The following is an 18,190-nucleotide window of genomic DNA, read 5'->3' on the forward strand; positions in this document are numbered from 1 at the left end:
AAAATTAATGAGAATTGTATTGAACTGCCAGGTGGCCGTCAAATCTCCTTTCTGCCCTCGCCCTGGGGTGACCTGCTTCAGCCGTACAAGTGCAGGTGCTGTCCGTGGCATCTGTTGACATCCCACCTGGCTCACAGATGCTTATTCCCTTGCGGTATCGGAAGCCCCTGCCTGATCGGCTAGGAGCAATTGGGGTTTTGTTGTCTCCATCAGCCTCGATAACGAGCGGATTGGCGCTGGTTGGGGCACAGACCATCGTCCGGCCGGATCAATTACCTTTTTTACAGGTGCTCAATGCGGGTGCGGAAACCGTCTGCGTTCCGGCTGGTACGGTCGTGGCACATGCCACGACGGCATTTACGGCTCAGGATTGTTCGCGTAGCCAGGGGGTGGTTGCTGGTGTTTCTGAGCCGGTGCCTTCAGATGATCGCTGGATTGCTAAATTGTGTGACGGAAACTCTTCCCTGTCCGTCGATCAACGTGGTGCGCTTCACAAATTGTTGTTGACGTTTTCGGATGTATTTAGCTCCGATGATTTGGATTTGGGGCGCACCTCGTTGCTTCACCATCATATTGATACAGGCAACGCTGCCCCTATTCGGTTGAATTCGCACCGAATGAGTCCCGCCGAGCGAGACCACGTTCGGGGGGCGGTGGAGGACATGTTGGCTGCGGACATTATATCGCCATCTAACAGCCCTTGGGGCGCGCCTGTGGTTTTGGTCAAGAGAAAGGATGGCACATTGCGATTTTGTGTTGATTTTCGCAAATTGAATAAGATTTCAGTGGCAGATGCGTATCCCCTGCCGCGTATGGACGACTCCCTCGATGCATTGTCGGGGGCCAAGTTCTTTTCCACACTGGACCTCTCTTCGGGATTTTGGCAGCTTCCCCTTGACGAGCCCTCGCGGGAGGAAAACCGCATTCCGTACGCCACAGGGGTTGTTTCAATTCAACTGCCTTCCGATGGGGCTGAATGCGGCCCCTGCCACATTTCAAAGGCTTATGGAGCTCGTGTTGACGGGGTTGCAGTGGGAGACATGTCTCATATATTTGGATGATATTATTGTCTTCAGCCGCACATTTGACGAACATTTAAGGCGGCTGGAGACGGTGTTCACGAGGATGCGCTCCGCCAATTTGAAATTCAAACCAAAGAAATGTCACCTACTGCAACGGTCCGTCCGTTATTTGGGACACATCGTGAGTGCTGAGGGGGTGTCCACGGACCCGGAAAAAACGGCGTGTGTCCGGGATTGGCCTACTCCGGCCACCGTGGGGGATGTACGTCGATTTTTGGGATTTGCCTCATATTATCGGAGGTTTGTGCCGAATTTTGCGACGATCGCGAGGCCCTTGCACCTCCTTACGGGTAAGGGACGTAAGTTTGCGTGGGGACCGCCGGAGGAGGCGGCCTTTCAGAGTCTGCGCGATCTGTTGGCTACGGCCCCAACATTGGATTATCCCGATTTCGATCGCCCATTCATTCTTGATACGGACGCGAGTGACACAGGTATTGGCGCGGTATTATCCCAGTCTAGAGGGGGCGTAGAGCGTGTCGTGGCGTATGGTAGCCGGGTCTTGTCTCCCGCGGAAACCCGCTACTGTGTCACTCGCAGGGAACTCCTAGCCGTTGTTTTTTTCCTACGTCAGTTTCGACCGTACCTGTACGGCCATTCCTTTATCGTACGTACGGATCATGCGGCCTTGCAATATGCCCTTAAAATGGATCAACCTTCCGGCCAGCTGGCGCGTTGGTTGGACACGCTACAGGAATTTTCATTTCAAATTCACCATCGTAAAGGGGTGCGCCATGCGAACGCAGACGCACTTTCTAGATTGCCGCAGCGCTCCCCTTGCAAATGTGCGTCGGGGACGCAGAGATGTGCGCCCAGCCTACCCCCCCCTCAGCCGGTGGTGTTGGCTGTTGAGGAGTCGGATGCTCCTGTGGAACCGGGGCCGACTGATGGGGTTTTGAATCTGCCACGGTCTGTTTGGATAAGGGAGCAGATGATGGATGAGTCGTTAGTGTCCTTGCGGAAGCGATCCAAAGTGGAGATTGGGGGTCCGGTTACGGAGGGTGCGCCGGAAACCGCGGTCCGAGATGGTCTGCTCATGTGGAGGGAAGGTCTCCAGGAACGCTGGCGTCTGGTAGTGCCTGCGTCCCTGCGATACGAGTTGATTAGAACTCTCCATTGTGACACGCTATTACATCTGGGTGTGCAGAAGACCTTGTTGACGTTGCAACGTCATTATTTTTGGCACGGCATGGCGACGGATGTCGTGGGGCACGTCCGCGCGTGCCCTGACTGTGCCCGACGTAAGCCACCTAAACATCCTTATGTGCCGCCTTTACAGTCAATTCAGGTGTCTCGGGTTAATGAATTGGTGGCACTGGACATTTTGGGACCTTTCCCACCATCGGCGAGGGGTAATAAATATTTGCTGGTCGGGGTTGAGTACCTCTCCCGTTGGCCGATGGCCTGGCCGTTGCCCGACCAATCGGCCGCGGCCATTACCGACGCCTTTTTGTTCGGATACGTTATGGACAAGGGTGCGCCGGAGAGACTCCTCACGGACCAGGGCCGAAATTTCTCGTCTAAATTATTGGCGGAAGTGTGTGCGGGCCTAGGGACTAAGAAGGTCCGGACATCCCCATACCATCCGCAAACGGATGGTATGGTTGAGCGGCTAAACCAGACATTGTCTGCCATGCTGTGCCATACGGTGAGTGAGCAACAATCGGATTGGGACCTGCACATCCCGGGGGTGCTTTCGGCGTACAGGATGACTCCTCATGCGGCTACGGGTTATTCGCCGTTTTACCTTATGTATGGTCGGGAAAACGTACCGCCGATGGATGTGCAGATGGGAACCGGTGTAAGGGGACCTTGTAAACCACTCCCTGACTACATTCGGGACACTGTTCGCCGGGTCTCGGAGGCGCGGGAGAGTGCCCGAGTGGCTACGGCCAAAGCTCAAGCCCGGAATGAGAGGTATGCGCGGCGTTCCAAGGGGGAATGCCCCTGGAAGGTTGGGGACCTGGCCTGGCTCCATTGCCCGCAGGTGCGGCCGGGTACCTCTCCCAAATTTCACAAACCTTGGCAAGGGCCCGTCCGCCTCATTGAGGTTCCTAACCCTCAGTCGGCGCGTGTTCAGATTGGTTCTCGCCGTTGGGTTGTTCACACGTCGCGCTTGAAACCGTATGTTGCTCCCCTACATGATGCGTCATCTCCCAATGTTGCCTTGCCGGGGTCTGTTGCTGCCGACTCTCCCCCGCCTGCGTCTATTGATCTTGCTAGAGCGCCTGTTATACCTGTTCCAGGCAGGCCGGCCTTGACACCACAGGGGACGAGGCGCCCTGCTCGGAGGGTGCCTGCCAGATCTGCGGGAACTTCGAGCCCTGCAGCCCTTCCGACCCCGCTGCAGACACATCCGCGGGACACGCCCGAGACTGATCCTTCAGGGACACGGGACGTTGGTGGACTTCCAACAGCGACAGGGGGATTTCACCCTGTCACTCCTCAAACTCCATCACGTTCCCGTTCCGCGGGTGGGCCGCCGACCGTCCGGGACGGGCCGGCGACCCGCACACGTTCTAAATCCCTTGTGTTTCGTTGATTGTTACGTTGCATTATTGCTCTTACTGTGTATTTATTGCCTGCTTCTGGTACGTTACTTGATTATTATGCTCTGTTGATGGTTCTTACTGTTATATTGCATGCTTGGTGTCCTTTGGAGTGTCAGGGTCGGTTTCGCCCGCATTACTGTTGGTGTTGTTCAGCCGAGGTCGGCTGGGTTTTTCTCCACGGGGGAGGGTGGTGTAATGCGGGCGCGGGCGACCTCCCGGATGTGACGTCACGGAGAGGTGGAGTTAGGTGACGTGGGAGCAAGGTTAAGGTTCTTAAGGGATGAGACCGGAAGGAGAAGGGAGAGAGTGAGAGACTGGACAAGAGTAAGGCCACGTTGGGCGAAGCCAGGAAGAGTGGCACCGGCGGCCAGCGCCGGCCAGCTAAGGGAGCAGCCAGCGGAGCTGCGAGAGAAGACAGCAGTGGGGCTGCTGGAGAGAGGGCGGTTGAGGAGCTGCGGTGAACACAGCCGGCGAGGCTGTGTGTGAGAGGCTACGAGAGCGACGAGAAGAGAGACTGCAGCGAGTGCAGCCAGTGGGGGGTTGCGTGAGGGTAACAGCGGCGAGGCTGCTGGAAGGTTACGAGAACAACGGGAGACCAACAGAGGAGCTGTTGGCGTGACGGGGTTAACAGCAGTATCAGTATCAGTGTGGAAGCCTTATAGAAGGACAGCCGTGTGGGTTACGAGGAAGAACCGAATAAAGGACACCAAGCCAGACTTCGTGGTCGAGTCCTTTATTACACTTTGATGCTGCTAATCCTGCAAAATGCACGGGCATAAGTAGTACTAATCACATACTTGCATTTCCCATAAATATACAAAATTACTCTTGATATGCATATTCTTTTGTCCTCTCGTCCTCTGGCTTGAGATGGCTGCCACCTATGGGTCAGATGATTGCCTGCCACCATTAAGCAATTGGTAATTAAATATAAAAAAATGTCCTAAAATGTGTAAAATTTGGGAAAAGAAATTTCACGGAAATAAATTGTCACGCCACAACGAGTCTGTGTGGAAAATGTCAGCTCGATTGGATCACGGGAAGTGGGGTAAAAAACGACCGAAAGATTTGCACGGTCGTAAGCGCATTTACACCTCCTTGCATTGTCCATCTCTCACCCTCACCCCCAATTTGCAGATGGAGCGCCGGCTCATTATTGCGATCGGCGTCCCTGAGAATGACCCCGGGCCCTTCCCCAAGCGGCTGGTGCAGGTAAAGGCCCCCTCCCTCCCCTCTTCCCCCCCCTCACCCCCTCTACCCCCATAACCCTCCCCCACCGACGTTGGTGACCCTCGCACCTCGCGGCAAGGAAGGTGTCCTGGGTTCGACCCCCAACTCGGGTGCCGTGCTGCCTACGTTCAACCCCCTGTTCGGCAGTGTGCGAGTGTCATGCGTTGGTGAGTGTAAGGGTGAATGTGTGTGTGTGTGGTATGTGGTGTATGTGTCTTTGGGGTTTGTGGTGTTGTATTTAGCATGCCATACATCAGCATGTGATGTTTGTGTGTGTGTGTGTACACATGTATATATGTTGGGGGAGCGGTGGCCAATTGGTTAGCACGCACTGCGCTCTGAACCTGGCGACGTGAGTTTGATTTCCACTTACAGCTCACACCCAGTGACAGTTATCTGAACTTGGTCTCAAATAAGTACCCGGGGCGATGTATAACTGTCTCCACTGGGGAGACCAAGGCGGCCGGGTGTGTTGGTAACTGCATATCACATCCCCTCGTGTGCCATGCCGGCCTTCATATTTTCTGCTGCGCGCAAACTGCACTTGCCCCAGCAGTCTGTTGAAGGCTATCCGGGGTACCTTTGCGTACGTGTATCCACGTGATGTACGAGCGTACATCATGTAACGCCGTCCCCTGCCGCCTCCCCGACCCCACCTGCGCCTTCCCCGTGTGTGCTCTCTCGCGCGTGCGCCCCCACAGATCAAGTCGAACACGCATGAAAATACTCTTAGTTCTATCGGTAAAGTCACGTAGGTAAAAAATGAAATAAAAATTAATAAAAAAACTAAAAATAATAATATTAACTTTTTTTCATTTATTTTTTTAAATCCTTGCAGTCACGAAAGCTTCAAATCTAGAACACATGAAAATGCGCGTTATCGCATCGCGGGGCCCGGAGCCGACCAGGACCCCATCGGGGTTTTCATCGTGGATCCTGTGACCGGGTGGCTTTCGGTCAGCAAGACCCTGGACCGCGAGCTCGTCAAAGAGTACCTGGTGAGGCACTCACACTAGTGTAATGCGAGCGTAAATGGCCTCGCGGATATGACGTAACAGGTGGGAGGAGTTGGGTCACGTGGGGAGAGGGAGTGCTTTTAAGGGCAGGAACCGGAAGGGCTGGAGGAGAGTGTGGGAAGAAAGAAAGGTAGGAGGATGGCGTTAGCGGTCGAGATGCCTGAGGCTCCAGTGTGCCCGGGACCGGCCGATGGGGTTCTGAACCTTCCACGAGCGGTGTGGATCCGTGAACAAATGCTTGATGACTCGTTGGGGACCCTGCGGAGTCGGGCTGCAAAGGGAGGGGGGGGACTGGTTTCCGGGGGGACGCCGGGGGCCGCTCTCCGCGATGGACTGCTGATGTGGAGGGAGGGGTTATATGATCGCTGGCGTCTGGTTGTACCGTCGTCGTTACGGTACGAATTGATTAGGACTCTGCATTGCGACACGCTATTACACCTGGGGGTGCAGAAAACCTTGTTGACGTTGCAGCGAGACTACTTCTGGCATGGCATGATGACGGATGTCGTCGGGCACGTTCGTGCGTGTCCCGAGTGTGCCCGGCGGAAGCCGCCTAAGCACCCATATGTGCCGCCGATACAGTCTATTCGGGTGTCTCGAGTTAACGAGTTGGTGGCGTTGGATATTTTGGGACCCTTCCCGCCATCCGCTAAGGGTAATAAATACTTGCTAGTTGGGGTGGAGTATCTCTCCCGCTGGCCGATGGCCTGGCCCTTGCCCGACCAGTCGGCGGCGTCCATTACGGACGCCTTTCTATTTGATATGTCATGGACAAAGGGGCGCCGGAGAGGCTGCTCACTGATCAGGGCCGGAATTTTTCTTATAAATTGTTGGGGGAGGTGTGCGCTGCTCTGGGGACCAAACAGATCCGGACATCCCCCTACCACCCGCAGACGGATGGCATGGTGGAAAGACTAAATCGGACGCTGTCAGCCATGCTGTGTCACACAGTTAATGAGAAGCAAGCTGACTGGGATTTGCACATCCCTGGGGTACTCTCGGCATACCGGATGACGCCTCACGCGTCCACAGGATATTCTCCGTTTTTTCTCATGTACGGTCGCGAAAACGTGCCGCCAATGGATGTGCAGTTGGGAATGGGAGTGAGAGGACCTACTAAGCCTCTCCCCGACTACATTCAGGACGCCGTTCGCCGCGTCGCTGAGGCGCGGGAGGGGGCCCGAGTGGCTACTGCCAAAACCCAGGCCCGAAACGAACGTTGCGCTCGACGCTCGAAGGGGAAGTGCCCCTGGAAGGTGGGGGAATATGGCTTTGCTGCATTGCCCGCAGGTGCGAGCAGGAACCTCCCCTAAACTGCATAAACCATGGCAGGGGCCTGTTAGGCTCATTGAGGTTCCTAACCCGCAGTCCGCGCGCGTTCGGTTCGGAGCTCGGCGCTGGTACGTCCATACGTCTCGCTTGAAACCATACGTGGCCCCTCGAACGGATGCGTCATCTCCTGATGTTGCCTTGCCGGTGTCTGTTGCTGCCGACACACCCTTGCCTGTGCCTGTTGACCCTGCAAGAGCGCCTGTCGTGCCTTCTACAGACAAACTGGACGTGACACTGCAGGAGGCAGCGGACTCTGCTCGGGGCGGGACTATTACGGCTGCGGGGACACCTGGCCCCGCCGCCCTTCCAACCCCACCACAGACACGTCGTGTGGTGGCGTGGTGCGTACGGTTATGTCCGTAAACTCGGGGGGATTATCGTTGATGTCGGCGATGGTGACGATGGCGGTGGCTGTGTTTGTGAGGCCGATGTCCGGGTCGCCCTCCATGTCTGAGGCCTGCACCACCAGCACGTACTGCGGCGTCGTCTACATCGACGGGGCACACAGACAGCACCAATCACAGACAGACAACGGGGACAAACATTCATCGTGCAGCCTCAACAGACCTTTGGGGCAAGTGCCGTTAAGCGAGCGGCCACTGTGGAAGGCCGGCACGCCACACGAGGAGGTGGGTGGCCAGCATCACGCCCGGCCGCCTTTGTCTCCCTAGTGGGGATGTTTGCACACTGCAGCAGGTACTAATTTGAGGCTGAGTCAACTGTCACCAGTGTTGGATCGAACTCGGGTCCCCGGGTTCGTAGCGGAGCGCGCTCGCCGCGACACTGTCGCTTCCGAGACACACGAGAAGAAGAAGCCACTGTAGCTGAAAACTCGTTTCTTTAGATCCGCTTTTCATGTTAAGCCTGTCGCCCTTCCCTCGCACCTCCGGTCAGCGCGATCGTCTACGTACGGTGCGCGACAGACGCTCAACGTATGTATATACACACCGAAAACACAAATGTAACACTGTACACGCAACGCCAGACATTAGCCACCACCGCCCGGACCGACATCGGCCAATCAGCGGTGGTTGCCGCGGGACAACAACCCACCTCGTGGTCCAGCCCGGCGGCGATGGTGCTGATGACGCCCATGGTGTTGTTGATGGTAAGCACGCGGTCCAAGGACTTCGTGGGAACCTGCGACACGATCTTGTAGCGGTTCACGCCGTTGGGCGATAAGGCGTCGTCCTCGTCACTTGCCGTGACCGTCATCACTGGCGTGCCTGCCGGGGGTGGGAGGGCGAGGAGGGAGGAGGGCAGGGAGGGCAGGGGAGGGCAGAGGTGAAGGGCAGGGAGAGGGGCGTGGACATGGTGACTCTCAAGAACAAACATTATATTCGTTCGCATCGCAACCACCACCATTCTTGTTATGCTCAACATCGTCGTTGCCAGCAGCACGCGTCGCCACCGACCATCCACATGGGCGAACCGGCCCGCGCGCGTCTAGTTTCCGCGCCGTATCCGTGGTCTGTCTCAGCCGAAGGGTTCAGATCGTGAGCGTCAAGGTGCCGTGTTCACGGAAGCAGAGGGCTTGGCCGTCCCCACACTTGTCCTGGAACACGCCATACTCGCCCCCCACCTAGGCGTAGTACTCATGCTCTAGTTTGAGCCTCGCCACCAGCAGACCTCTCGTCATGGCCACCGCCGAGCAGCCTTCGTCTGCGGTTGTGTCGCTTTGTAGTTTTTTCTTGTGCGTTTTGTAAATGGCCATTTTTTGCCTGGGCAAGAACAAAGTTCGCTAAGCTGTGGCGCTTGTTCGCTCTGTGTGGTGTTCCACATACGAGGCTGCTCTTGAAAAAAGGCACTTCCAACTTTCTGAAAGATTGATCCTAACATCTTGAAAAGTGGCGTCAGCCTCTGGCACCCTATATATTGGTGGGCAAGATCTTCTCTTTGGCCGCAAAAAGCGCACGAATCGGACGCTCCTGGGTTGATCTTCTTTACCCACGCCGCCGAAGGCAGTGCCCAATGGGCCAGCCTCCATTGGAGGTCTCCGCTCCGTTTCGCCACTGGGGCCTTGTATAGTTCTCCCCACTGAGGGGTGACGTCTATCAGCGGGGGAAAAACGTCCCTCCACTTTGTGCACGGCAGGTCTTTTAAGGCTTGACGGTGCAGAGTCTTTACGCAGCAGCTATATATCGCCACCTTGGAGGCGCCATTGAGAGCCACGTTCCCGCAGTCTTCAAGCTTAAGCAGCATGCCTGCGTCACTCCGCCCAGGGACCTAGAAACAGGCAGCATGTAGCTCCGGGAAGGCAGGAAGGGGAGGCTGAGCCGAGTCGGTGTCGTCTGGTGTGTGTATCTGTAGTTGCAAGTTTTTTTGCTGTTTTGAGTACTCCACGCAGTATTTTCTCCCCGGCCAGCATTGTGCGGAGACCTGCGGCGTGGCTTATGTCAGCCGCGTTCTTCCACTTTCGGTGGTCGTTGTGGCTTTCCACCAAGTCGCCGACTGTTTTTATGCTGGCTTTGGTGAATCGGAAAGCCATAGTCTTTTCTTGTTTCAGCTCCCCGATGAGGTCGTTAAAGAACAGGGGTTCTGTTAGAAAAGCGTTCACACTGCAGTATGGGCTTTCCCTGACCCACTCTAGGCTTTGCCACGCTTCTCCCAGGCTTCGGGTATATGATGGTAATCTAGATGGAAATTCCTCAGGTACAGCTATGAAGGCTTCACGAACTACGTGGTCGAAATAGATGTTTAATAATGTGGGAGACAGAGAACATCTCTGTCGAAATCCCTAGGTGTACAGGAAATGGCACCAATTGAGAGTTGTGGAGGTGGAGTGTCTGTTGTTACAAAATACCCAGGCAGGTGCTATCACCATCACACCCCCGTCACCGCCGCGTCCGTCTGCACCTGGTAGGGAGCCCTCATCCACGGAGCCCTGGATAACGGGCATCTCGAAGTGCGGCCTGTTGTCGTTAAGGTCCTGCACGTTGATTAGGAGATGCACGTCATTATCCACCGCGTGGCCGTTCTTATCCACCGCGTGGCCGTTGACCTGCAGCAGACACGCAACACACGCGCAACACACACGCAACGCACACCCAACGCACACGCGCGTTACACGCAACGCACGAGTGGTTGTAATCGCCGACGTTGGGATGTTTAGAGTTGGCCAAACATCCCTCCTCTCGAGCGGTGGTTGGTTCTCTGAGAGTCGCACCTGGACCACCGACGGGCCGTGCCGGTACTCCTGGAGGTCCGCTGGGCTAAGAAGCTGATTGCAGGTTGATCCGCAAACGTTTACGCCTTTTGTTTCGGACGTTAAGATTTTACTCGTGATATTGAAAATTGTAAATAAAATGAGGGTAAACCGCCCCGATTAAATTACCCGAACCCCGATATCTAAATTCTCCGCGTAAAAAAACAAAACCGTTCTAGCTGCGTTAATGTTCTTTTAATGTTCCGGTAATATAAATATATTTGAGTAATATTGGTACTTAGAGAATTGAATGTTTTTGTCACCAGGGGCGGGAGGTGCTTGCACCCCGGAATTGTTGACGTTGACCGAGTGGTCCGGCGGGCAGGACATTGAGAACTCCACAATCGAGGCCTGGACCTCGCTAGGCCAACACACGCGCGGGGTGTGGTGCTAGTGTGAGTGCCTCACTAGGAACTCTTTGATGAGCTCACGGTCCAGGGTCTTCGTAACAGAGAGCCACCCGGTCACAGGATCCACGATAAACACCCCCATGGGATCCTCGTCTGCTCCGGGCCCCGCGATGCGATAACGTGCATTTTCATGTGTTCTAGATTTGAAGCTTTGTTGAATGCAAGGATTAAAAAAATGAGATAAAGTTAATATTATTTATTTTTTTAGTTTTATTTTTTGGACTTGATCTGTGGGGGCGCCACGCGCGAGAGAGCACACACGGGGAAGGCGCAGGTGGGGTCGGGGAGGCGGCAGGGGACGGCGTTACATGATGTACGCTCGTACATAACGTGGATACACGTACGCAAAGGTACCCCGGATAGCCTTCAACAGACTGCTGGGGCAAGTGCAGTTTGCGCGCAGCAGAAAATATGAAGGCCGGCATGGCGCACGAGGGGGTGTGATATGCAGTTACCAACACACCCGGCCGCCTTGGTCTCCCCAGTGGAGACAATTATACATCGCACTGGGTACTTATTTGAGACCAAGTTCAGATAACCGTCACTGGGTGTGAGCTGTAAGTGGAAATCAAACTCACGTCGCCAGGTTGCGAGCGCAGCGCGTGCTAACCAATTGGCCACCGTTCCCCCATGCTGATGTATGGCATGCTAAATACAACACCACAAACCCCAAGACACATACACCACATACCACACACACACATTCACCCTTACACTCACCAACGCATGACACTCACACACTGCCGAACAGGGGGTTGAACGTAGGCAGCACGGCACCCAAGTTGGGGGTCGAACCCAGGACACCTTCCTTGCCGCGAGGTGCGAGCGTCACCAACGCCGGTGGGGGAGGGTTATGGGGGTAGAGGGGGTGAAGGGGGGGGAAGAGGGGAGGGAGGGGGCCTTTACCTGCACCAGCTGCTTGGGGAAGGGCCCGGGGTCATTCTCAAGGACGCCGATTGCAATAATGAGCCATCGCTCCATCTGCAAATTGGGGGTGAGGGTGAGAGATGGACGATGCAAGGAGGTGTAAATGGATACAAGAGAGCGAGGCCGTAGCTAGGCCTCGGCAAGCTAAGAGTTAAAAGGTAAAAACAACGAGCCTACCTTTACCCTACCTTTTATCTTACCACAATACAATCACTCTACCCTACCTTTTACCCTTTAGAAGGTAAGGTAAAAGGTAAAAGCAACGAGCTTACCTTTACCCTACCTTTTACCCTTACCCCATACAAATGACCCGATTACAGGGTAATTAATAGGGAACTACACATCAACAGGGTTTATAACGGTAAATGCTAGGTAGAGCGCTTCATTCATATAGAATACTCTCGATTATTCCAATTTTACACGCTTTCTTTTAACTCACTCTGTTGTTGTCGTATCCTCAAATCTAGAAACTCAATTTTTACCCACTTCCTAATGTGGTATCGACTGCAAACTTGGTATACTTGGGTCATACTGATGACTATACTATATTCTATCATTAAACATATATATATTTTTAAACATTATTTTTTCTATGTTATGTTTCGGCTTGGGTCTAATTGTCCATGCTCAACTGACGTTGGCTGTAATTGGCCACGGCCCCTTACGTTGTGCCAAGCATTGCGGCCACTTCCTGGAGTCGTGGAGTTCTGCCATTACTCGTATATTTCATAAAAGCGTGTTTTTAATAAAGTTGTTTTAAATATACTTTTTAAATGTAGGCCACGGACTGCGCCACGGAGCTTTTAGTGGTAAGCAAGGCACCGTATTTACCGGGTAATACTTGGCGCTACCTTTACCCTACCGGGTAATTCTTCCGAACTACCTTTACCCTTTAACCCTTTACCTTAACGCTTGGCATGTCGACATCTTTACCCTTTACCCTTTTACCCGGTAAAAAGGGTAAATTACCTTCCCTTGCCGAGGCCTAGCCGTAGCCATGGCATCAACATTGGGGGGGGGGGAAATCTTCGAGGGGGTTCTGGAGTCCCCCCGGATGGACTTTTTTTTTTAATCCTTTATATTAAGTTCACTTGCTTGCTTGCGCGCTTACGACCGTGCAAATATTTCGGTCGTTTTTTAACCCACTTCCCGTGATCCAATCGACCTGACATTTTGCACACAGACTCGTTGTGCGTGACAATTTATTTTCGTGAAATTTTATTCAAAAATTTTACACTTTTTATGAAAAAAAAATTTCACTAACACAATCATATATTTTTCCTAAACACAGAAAATTATTCAAGGAAAACAACAAAAATGTACAATATAAACAATTATACAAAAACTGAAAATCTTATAATCCTTATATACGACTTTCCTTTAATTTAAAAAGTCACGTAGAAGGGAAATAATAAAATAATAAAAATAAACATAATAAAATAATTCTCACGACGTTTCGGCCACAACGCAAGCAGCCGTCCTCAGGTGAAGAACAGGTCTGTCGGAAAGACAGCGTTTGAATTATAGTCTTCCTGACAGACCTGTTCTTCACCTGAGGACGGCTGCTTGCGTTGTGGCCGAAACGTCGTGAGAATTGTATTTTATTATGTTTTATTTTTATTATTTATTACTTCCCTTCTACGTGACTTTACCGAAAGAACCAAGAAGATGAATCCCTGCAGTCACGAAAGCTTTAAATCGAAATAAAACGGTTTAAATTTTTTTTTTAAAGGAGTTTATCCCACCTGAAGAAGATCGCTTGTATTGTGATCGAAACGTCGTGGTTTATTTATTTATTTTAAAATTACCTTTGAACCTATCTATGTGACTTTACCGAAATACCCAAATAATTTGTCACGTCAGAGTTAAGTCATTGCCTTGTAATGTGAAACAGATGAACTCTCTCGGGACTTTAACGGTGTCAATCTGTGCCTCTGAATTCCTGTTCAATATTTTCACTCTGGGTTATCTGGTTAAGGCCAAGACTCAACGGTGCCACGCTGGCTAAAGGGGATGTTAACTACCTTGCCTAGTATACAGGAGGTCGTGGGTTCGATCCCGGACACAAACGCCACAGTGGCTAGGAGATGTTAACTACCTCGCCTGGTATACAGGAGGTCGTGGGTTCGATCCCAGATCCTAACGTCACGGTAGCTAGGAGATGTTAACTACCTCGCCTGGTATACAGGTAGTCGTGGGTTCCGTCCCGGACTCTAGTGCCATATGGCAGCTAGGAGATATTAACTACCTCGCCTGGTGTGCAGGAGGTCGCGGCTTCGATCCCGGATCCTAATGCCCATGGTAGCTAGGAGATGTTAACTACCTTGCCTTGTATACAGGAGGTCGTGGGTTCTATCCCAGATCATAACGCCACCGTGGCTAGGAGATGTTAACTACCTCGCCTGGTAAACACGATGTCATGGGTTCTGAAAATGAGCTACCCAGCTCGGCCGGGCCTTTAGCTGGTAGAACATTTAAATGTTACATGTAATTTAGTGGAATCGATCGTAGCTTTGAATACGCTTAAAAAAACGAGCAAGAGCTTAACCTGAAAATGAATTTTAAAGAAAATATTCGGGTTTTGTACCCTTAATGGCCATAAAGCCGGGAGTGGTGTTAAGATGTTAGAACACCAAAGAGATACCTATCGCAAGGCGTCGTCAATTGTGCATTAACCACACACAGTACCCGTGGTGCAGTGTATAGTAGCGTAGTATATCGTGTAGTGTAAAGTAGTAGTGAGTAGTCTATAGTATAGTGTAAAGTAGTCTGTAGTGTAAAGTAGTGTAGTGTAAAGTAGTATTGTGTAGTGTATCGTGTAGTGTAAAGTATTAGTGTATAGTGTATGTGTATAGTCGTGTAGTGTAAAGTAGTAGTGTGTAGTGCATTTGTATACTTTTTTCAAGGCGTCATCAAGTAATGCATTAACCACGCACAGTGCGGGTGGTGAACATGGAAACAAACATCGCTTTGATAATTATTATAATAATCATAATTGTTGTGTTATACGCATTGTTTGAAGCTTTTGTGACTGCAGGAATCCACACTCTTTGGTTCGTTCAGTAAAGTCACTTAGTTGGAGATAAAATAAAATGAAACAAATCAAGACGTTTCGATCGCAACACAAGTGGGCGTCATCTGGCGAAAGAACCAAAGAGTTTAAGCAATTGTCTTTCAAACGGATTGACCTACACCAGATACACCAGATACACCAGAGCCTTCTGTACGGCAAAGTCTCGCCAGCAGTGTCGTACCAGAGACCAGGACCAGGGTAATGCCACGCGTATCGAGAGCATTACTAGGCCGGGGTGATACCTTCTTTGCCAGTATCAAAGTATGAACAATAAGAATAAGTTGATGCCCTTTCTGGCGGTAATACAGGAGTGTGTGTTAGGGTGTTCGAACACCAAATCGATGCTAACTTTTGCAAGGTGCGTTGGTGAGACGAGACCCTGAAGAAGGCAGTGGTCTCTGGTGTGGGCCAATCAGTTCCAAAGACAATGGGCATGCAACAGCATCATTGTGTATCGGAGTTGATCGGGGAGACATCTTGAAAACGTCGCTTCATTGGAATCGACTCAATCAATAAAGTATTTATTTTGAGTTGATGAGGACGTCACCCTGCTGGCGGCTCTATATAAAACCGGGAGCCAGAGCAGAGCCTCACCATTCTGGCGAATTGCCCGATGATGCTGGATGCAATTACCAGCGAAACGTCGTACTACTCAACAACTGTAAATGTTGTGGTTTCACGCTTCAACACACCGGTGGGCTAAAGCAGTGAACTATTTGTCTTTTGTCAACGTGACACTTTTTTGCTGATTGGCCGTGTCGGGTGGTGGAGGGTTACGACACATTTATGAATAACGCGATCTAAACCCAAAAACGTTGATTATGAATATTGGTCGCGAAAGCCTGCTATGTGTTAAACCAAGTATTTATTTATTTAGCGCTATGGGGCCGTCCATAAATGACGTCACGCGATTTTTGACGATTTTTGACCCCCCCCCCTCGTCACACGGCGTCACAAAGAGTCAGACCCCCCCCCCCCCGCAAATATGATGTCACAAAGCTCTGCCCCCCCAAAAAAAACATATTTCCATTTTAAAAATAAAACATGCTTCAAATCGCATTGTAGTGCGTATTTAATGGGGTGCTGCACTCTGATGTTGTAGGAGAAAACATTTATTAAAACGTCTATTTAATTAAGTAGAACGTGTTGTCTATATTTATTTAAAGTTGCGTATTTCTCAACCCCCCCTCGTCCCCATCGCCATAAACGTCTGACCCCCCCCCCCCCAGGTGCGTGACGTCATTTATGGACGGCCCCTATTTCGTGCAAAGGATGACATTTAAAGTGTCGTACAGATACAACAAAAAACCATTGTTAATAGACTAAATCAACAGTAGGATAAAAGCAAATGCCATACAAAGCAACATTGAATTATAATAAATTATACACTGGTCAACAACAAAAAACATGTTTTTCTGGCCTGGACTTTTGCACAGAGGTGGGACAAAGTCATTGTTATGCAAGTCCAAGTCGAGTCTGAAGTCGTCAAATTCATGACTCGAGTCTGACTCGAGTCCAAGTCACATGACTCGAGTCCACACCTCAGAGGTGGGACAAAGTCATTGTTATGCAAGTCCAAGTCGAGTCTGAAGTCATCAAATTCATGACTCGAGTCTGACTCGAGTCCAAGTCACATGACTCGAGTCCACACCTCAGAGGTGGGACAAAGTCATTGTTATGCAAGTCCAAGTCGAGTCTGAAGTCATCATATTCATGACTCGAGTCTGACTCGAGTCCAAGTCACATGACTCGAGTCCACACCTCTGCTTTTGCAGCTGTTCTAGACTAATTTCAGGGTGCTGATTCCAAATCTGATCTGAGATTTGCTCTATCACATCTCATTTTATGCTATCGGCATACCCCATTTTCATTGATTTCACCCGAAATTAACTCTGTCACTTATGATTGCAAGTTGTTGCGAGTCAGTGACTGCTTTATTGTTAAAATATGGTGCTGTATTTTTAGGATAGTGTGTTTATAATATCATTTTATGTAGATATCCACATTTATTTAATATTTTTCTTCTGCAGTTTTTATTGAAATGCAATATTTGATATCTCAAAACCTGACGTGATAGACAAAAACTGATGCCAGATTTGGAATCAGCACCCCAAAATTACCTTAAACCCGTTGCAATACCTCATGCCAGAAAAAGTGTGTTGACCAGTGATTACTATCGAAGGCATATTTAAAAAAAATAACACCGTAAAATAATCTTACGTTAAAGCTACTGTAAGAAGGTGAGCCGCGTGACACCGCCGCCCCCTTTGTTTGATGGGCTAACATAAGCAAGCGTCGGTGAAGCCGTCTTCGTCTGCGTCCATTGTTACCACAGCGCTTGCCGGTCTCCCTGTGCGCTGTTTGATATTAAAATGGCGATGGCTCAAAGCAGTTGAGTGACGTCATCTCTCCACCAAGAGTTTCTCGTGCATCCTTCTGGCTCCTCCCCTTTTGTGTCTCAATGCGGGGCTCTTCACCTGTCACTCAAGCCCCAGTCACCTCCCTCTCCCCAACCCACCAATCACAAGCAAGCTGGGGCGTGTGGCTCCTCCCCCACTGTCCATGGCTCCTCCCCCTGTCACTCAAGCTCCAGTCACCTCCCTCTACCCAACCCACCAATCACAAGCAGGCTGGGGCGGGTGGCTCCTCCCCTTTTGTGTCTCAATGTGGGGCCCCCTCCGCTGTCACTCAATCTCCAGTCACCTCCCTCTCCCCAACCCACCAATCACAAGCAGGCTGGGCGGGTGGCTCCTCCCCTTTTGTATCTCGATGCGGGGCCTCCTCCGCTGTCACTCAAGCCCCAGTCACCTCCCTCTACCCAATCCACCAATCACAAGCAGGCTGGGGCAGGTGCTCTCTCCTTTTTTTGTCTTGATGCGGGGCTCCCTCCCCTGTCACTCAAGCTTCCAGTCACCTCCCTCTACCCAACCCACCAATCACAAGTAGGCTGGAGCTGGTTGGCTCCTTCCTTTGTGTCCAATGCGGCCCCCTCCCCTGTCACTCAAGCCCCAGTCACCTCCCTCGACCCAACCCACCCAATCACAAGCAGGCTGGGCGCGGGTGGCATTCACTCCCCTTTTGTGGCTCCTTCCCTATTTGGGGAGTGAGTGAGTTGGTGGGTGAGCGGGGTGGGTGAGAGGGCGGGGTGGGGTGAGAGGGCGGGGTGGGGAGAGGGCGGGGTGGGTGAGGAGAGGGCGGGGTGGGTGAGAGGGCGGGGTGGGGAGAGGGGGTGGGGTGAGAGGGCGGGGTGGCGTGAGCAGAGCGGGGTGGGGTGATAGAGCGGGGTGGGTGAGAGAGCGGGGTGGGTGAGAGAGCGGGGTGGGTGGAGGGCGGGGTGGGTGAGAGAGCGGGTGGGTGAGAGGGCGG

At 51.9% G+C, this 18,190-nt stretch overlaps 1 protein-coding gene across 1 annotated transcript in view; it reads right to left on the minus strand.

Moving 5' to 3' along the window:
* Positions 1-17,163, minus strand: part of LOC133339704 (B-cadherin-like) — a 33,210-nt gene extending 16,047 nt beyond the window's left edge. The window contains exons 1-5 of the mRNA XM_061547858.1: positions 17,045-17,163; positions 11,731-11,805; positions 10,066-10,210; positions 8,263-8,435; positions 7,559-7,696 (exon numbers count right to left, since the gene is read on the minus strand). Of these exons, the coding sequence (XP_061403842.1) occupies positions 7,559-7,696; positions 8,263-8,435; positions 10,066-10,210; positions 11,731-11,805; positions 17,045-17,110 (597 nt within the window). The 5' untranslated portion in view covers positions 17,111-17,163. The remainder of the gene's footprint in view (positions 1-7,558; positions 7,697-8,262; positions 8,436-10,065; positions 10,211-11,730; positions 11,806-17,044) is intronic.
* Positions 17,164-18,190: the final 1,027 nt, after the last annotated feature.

The sequence above is a fragment of the Lethenteron reissneri genome, unplaced genomic scaffold (assembly GCF_015708825.2).
Source record: "Lethenteron reissneri isolate LAM-NWPU_2019-01 unplaced genomic scaffold, ASM1570882v1 scaffold_210, whole genome shotgun sequence".
In the NCBI taxonomy this organism is placed as follows: domain Eukaryota; kingdom Metazoa; phylum Chordata; class Hyperoartia; order Petromyzontiformes; family Petromyzontidae; genus Lethenteron; species Lethenteron reissneri.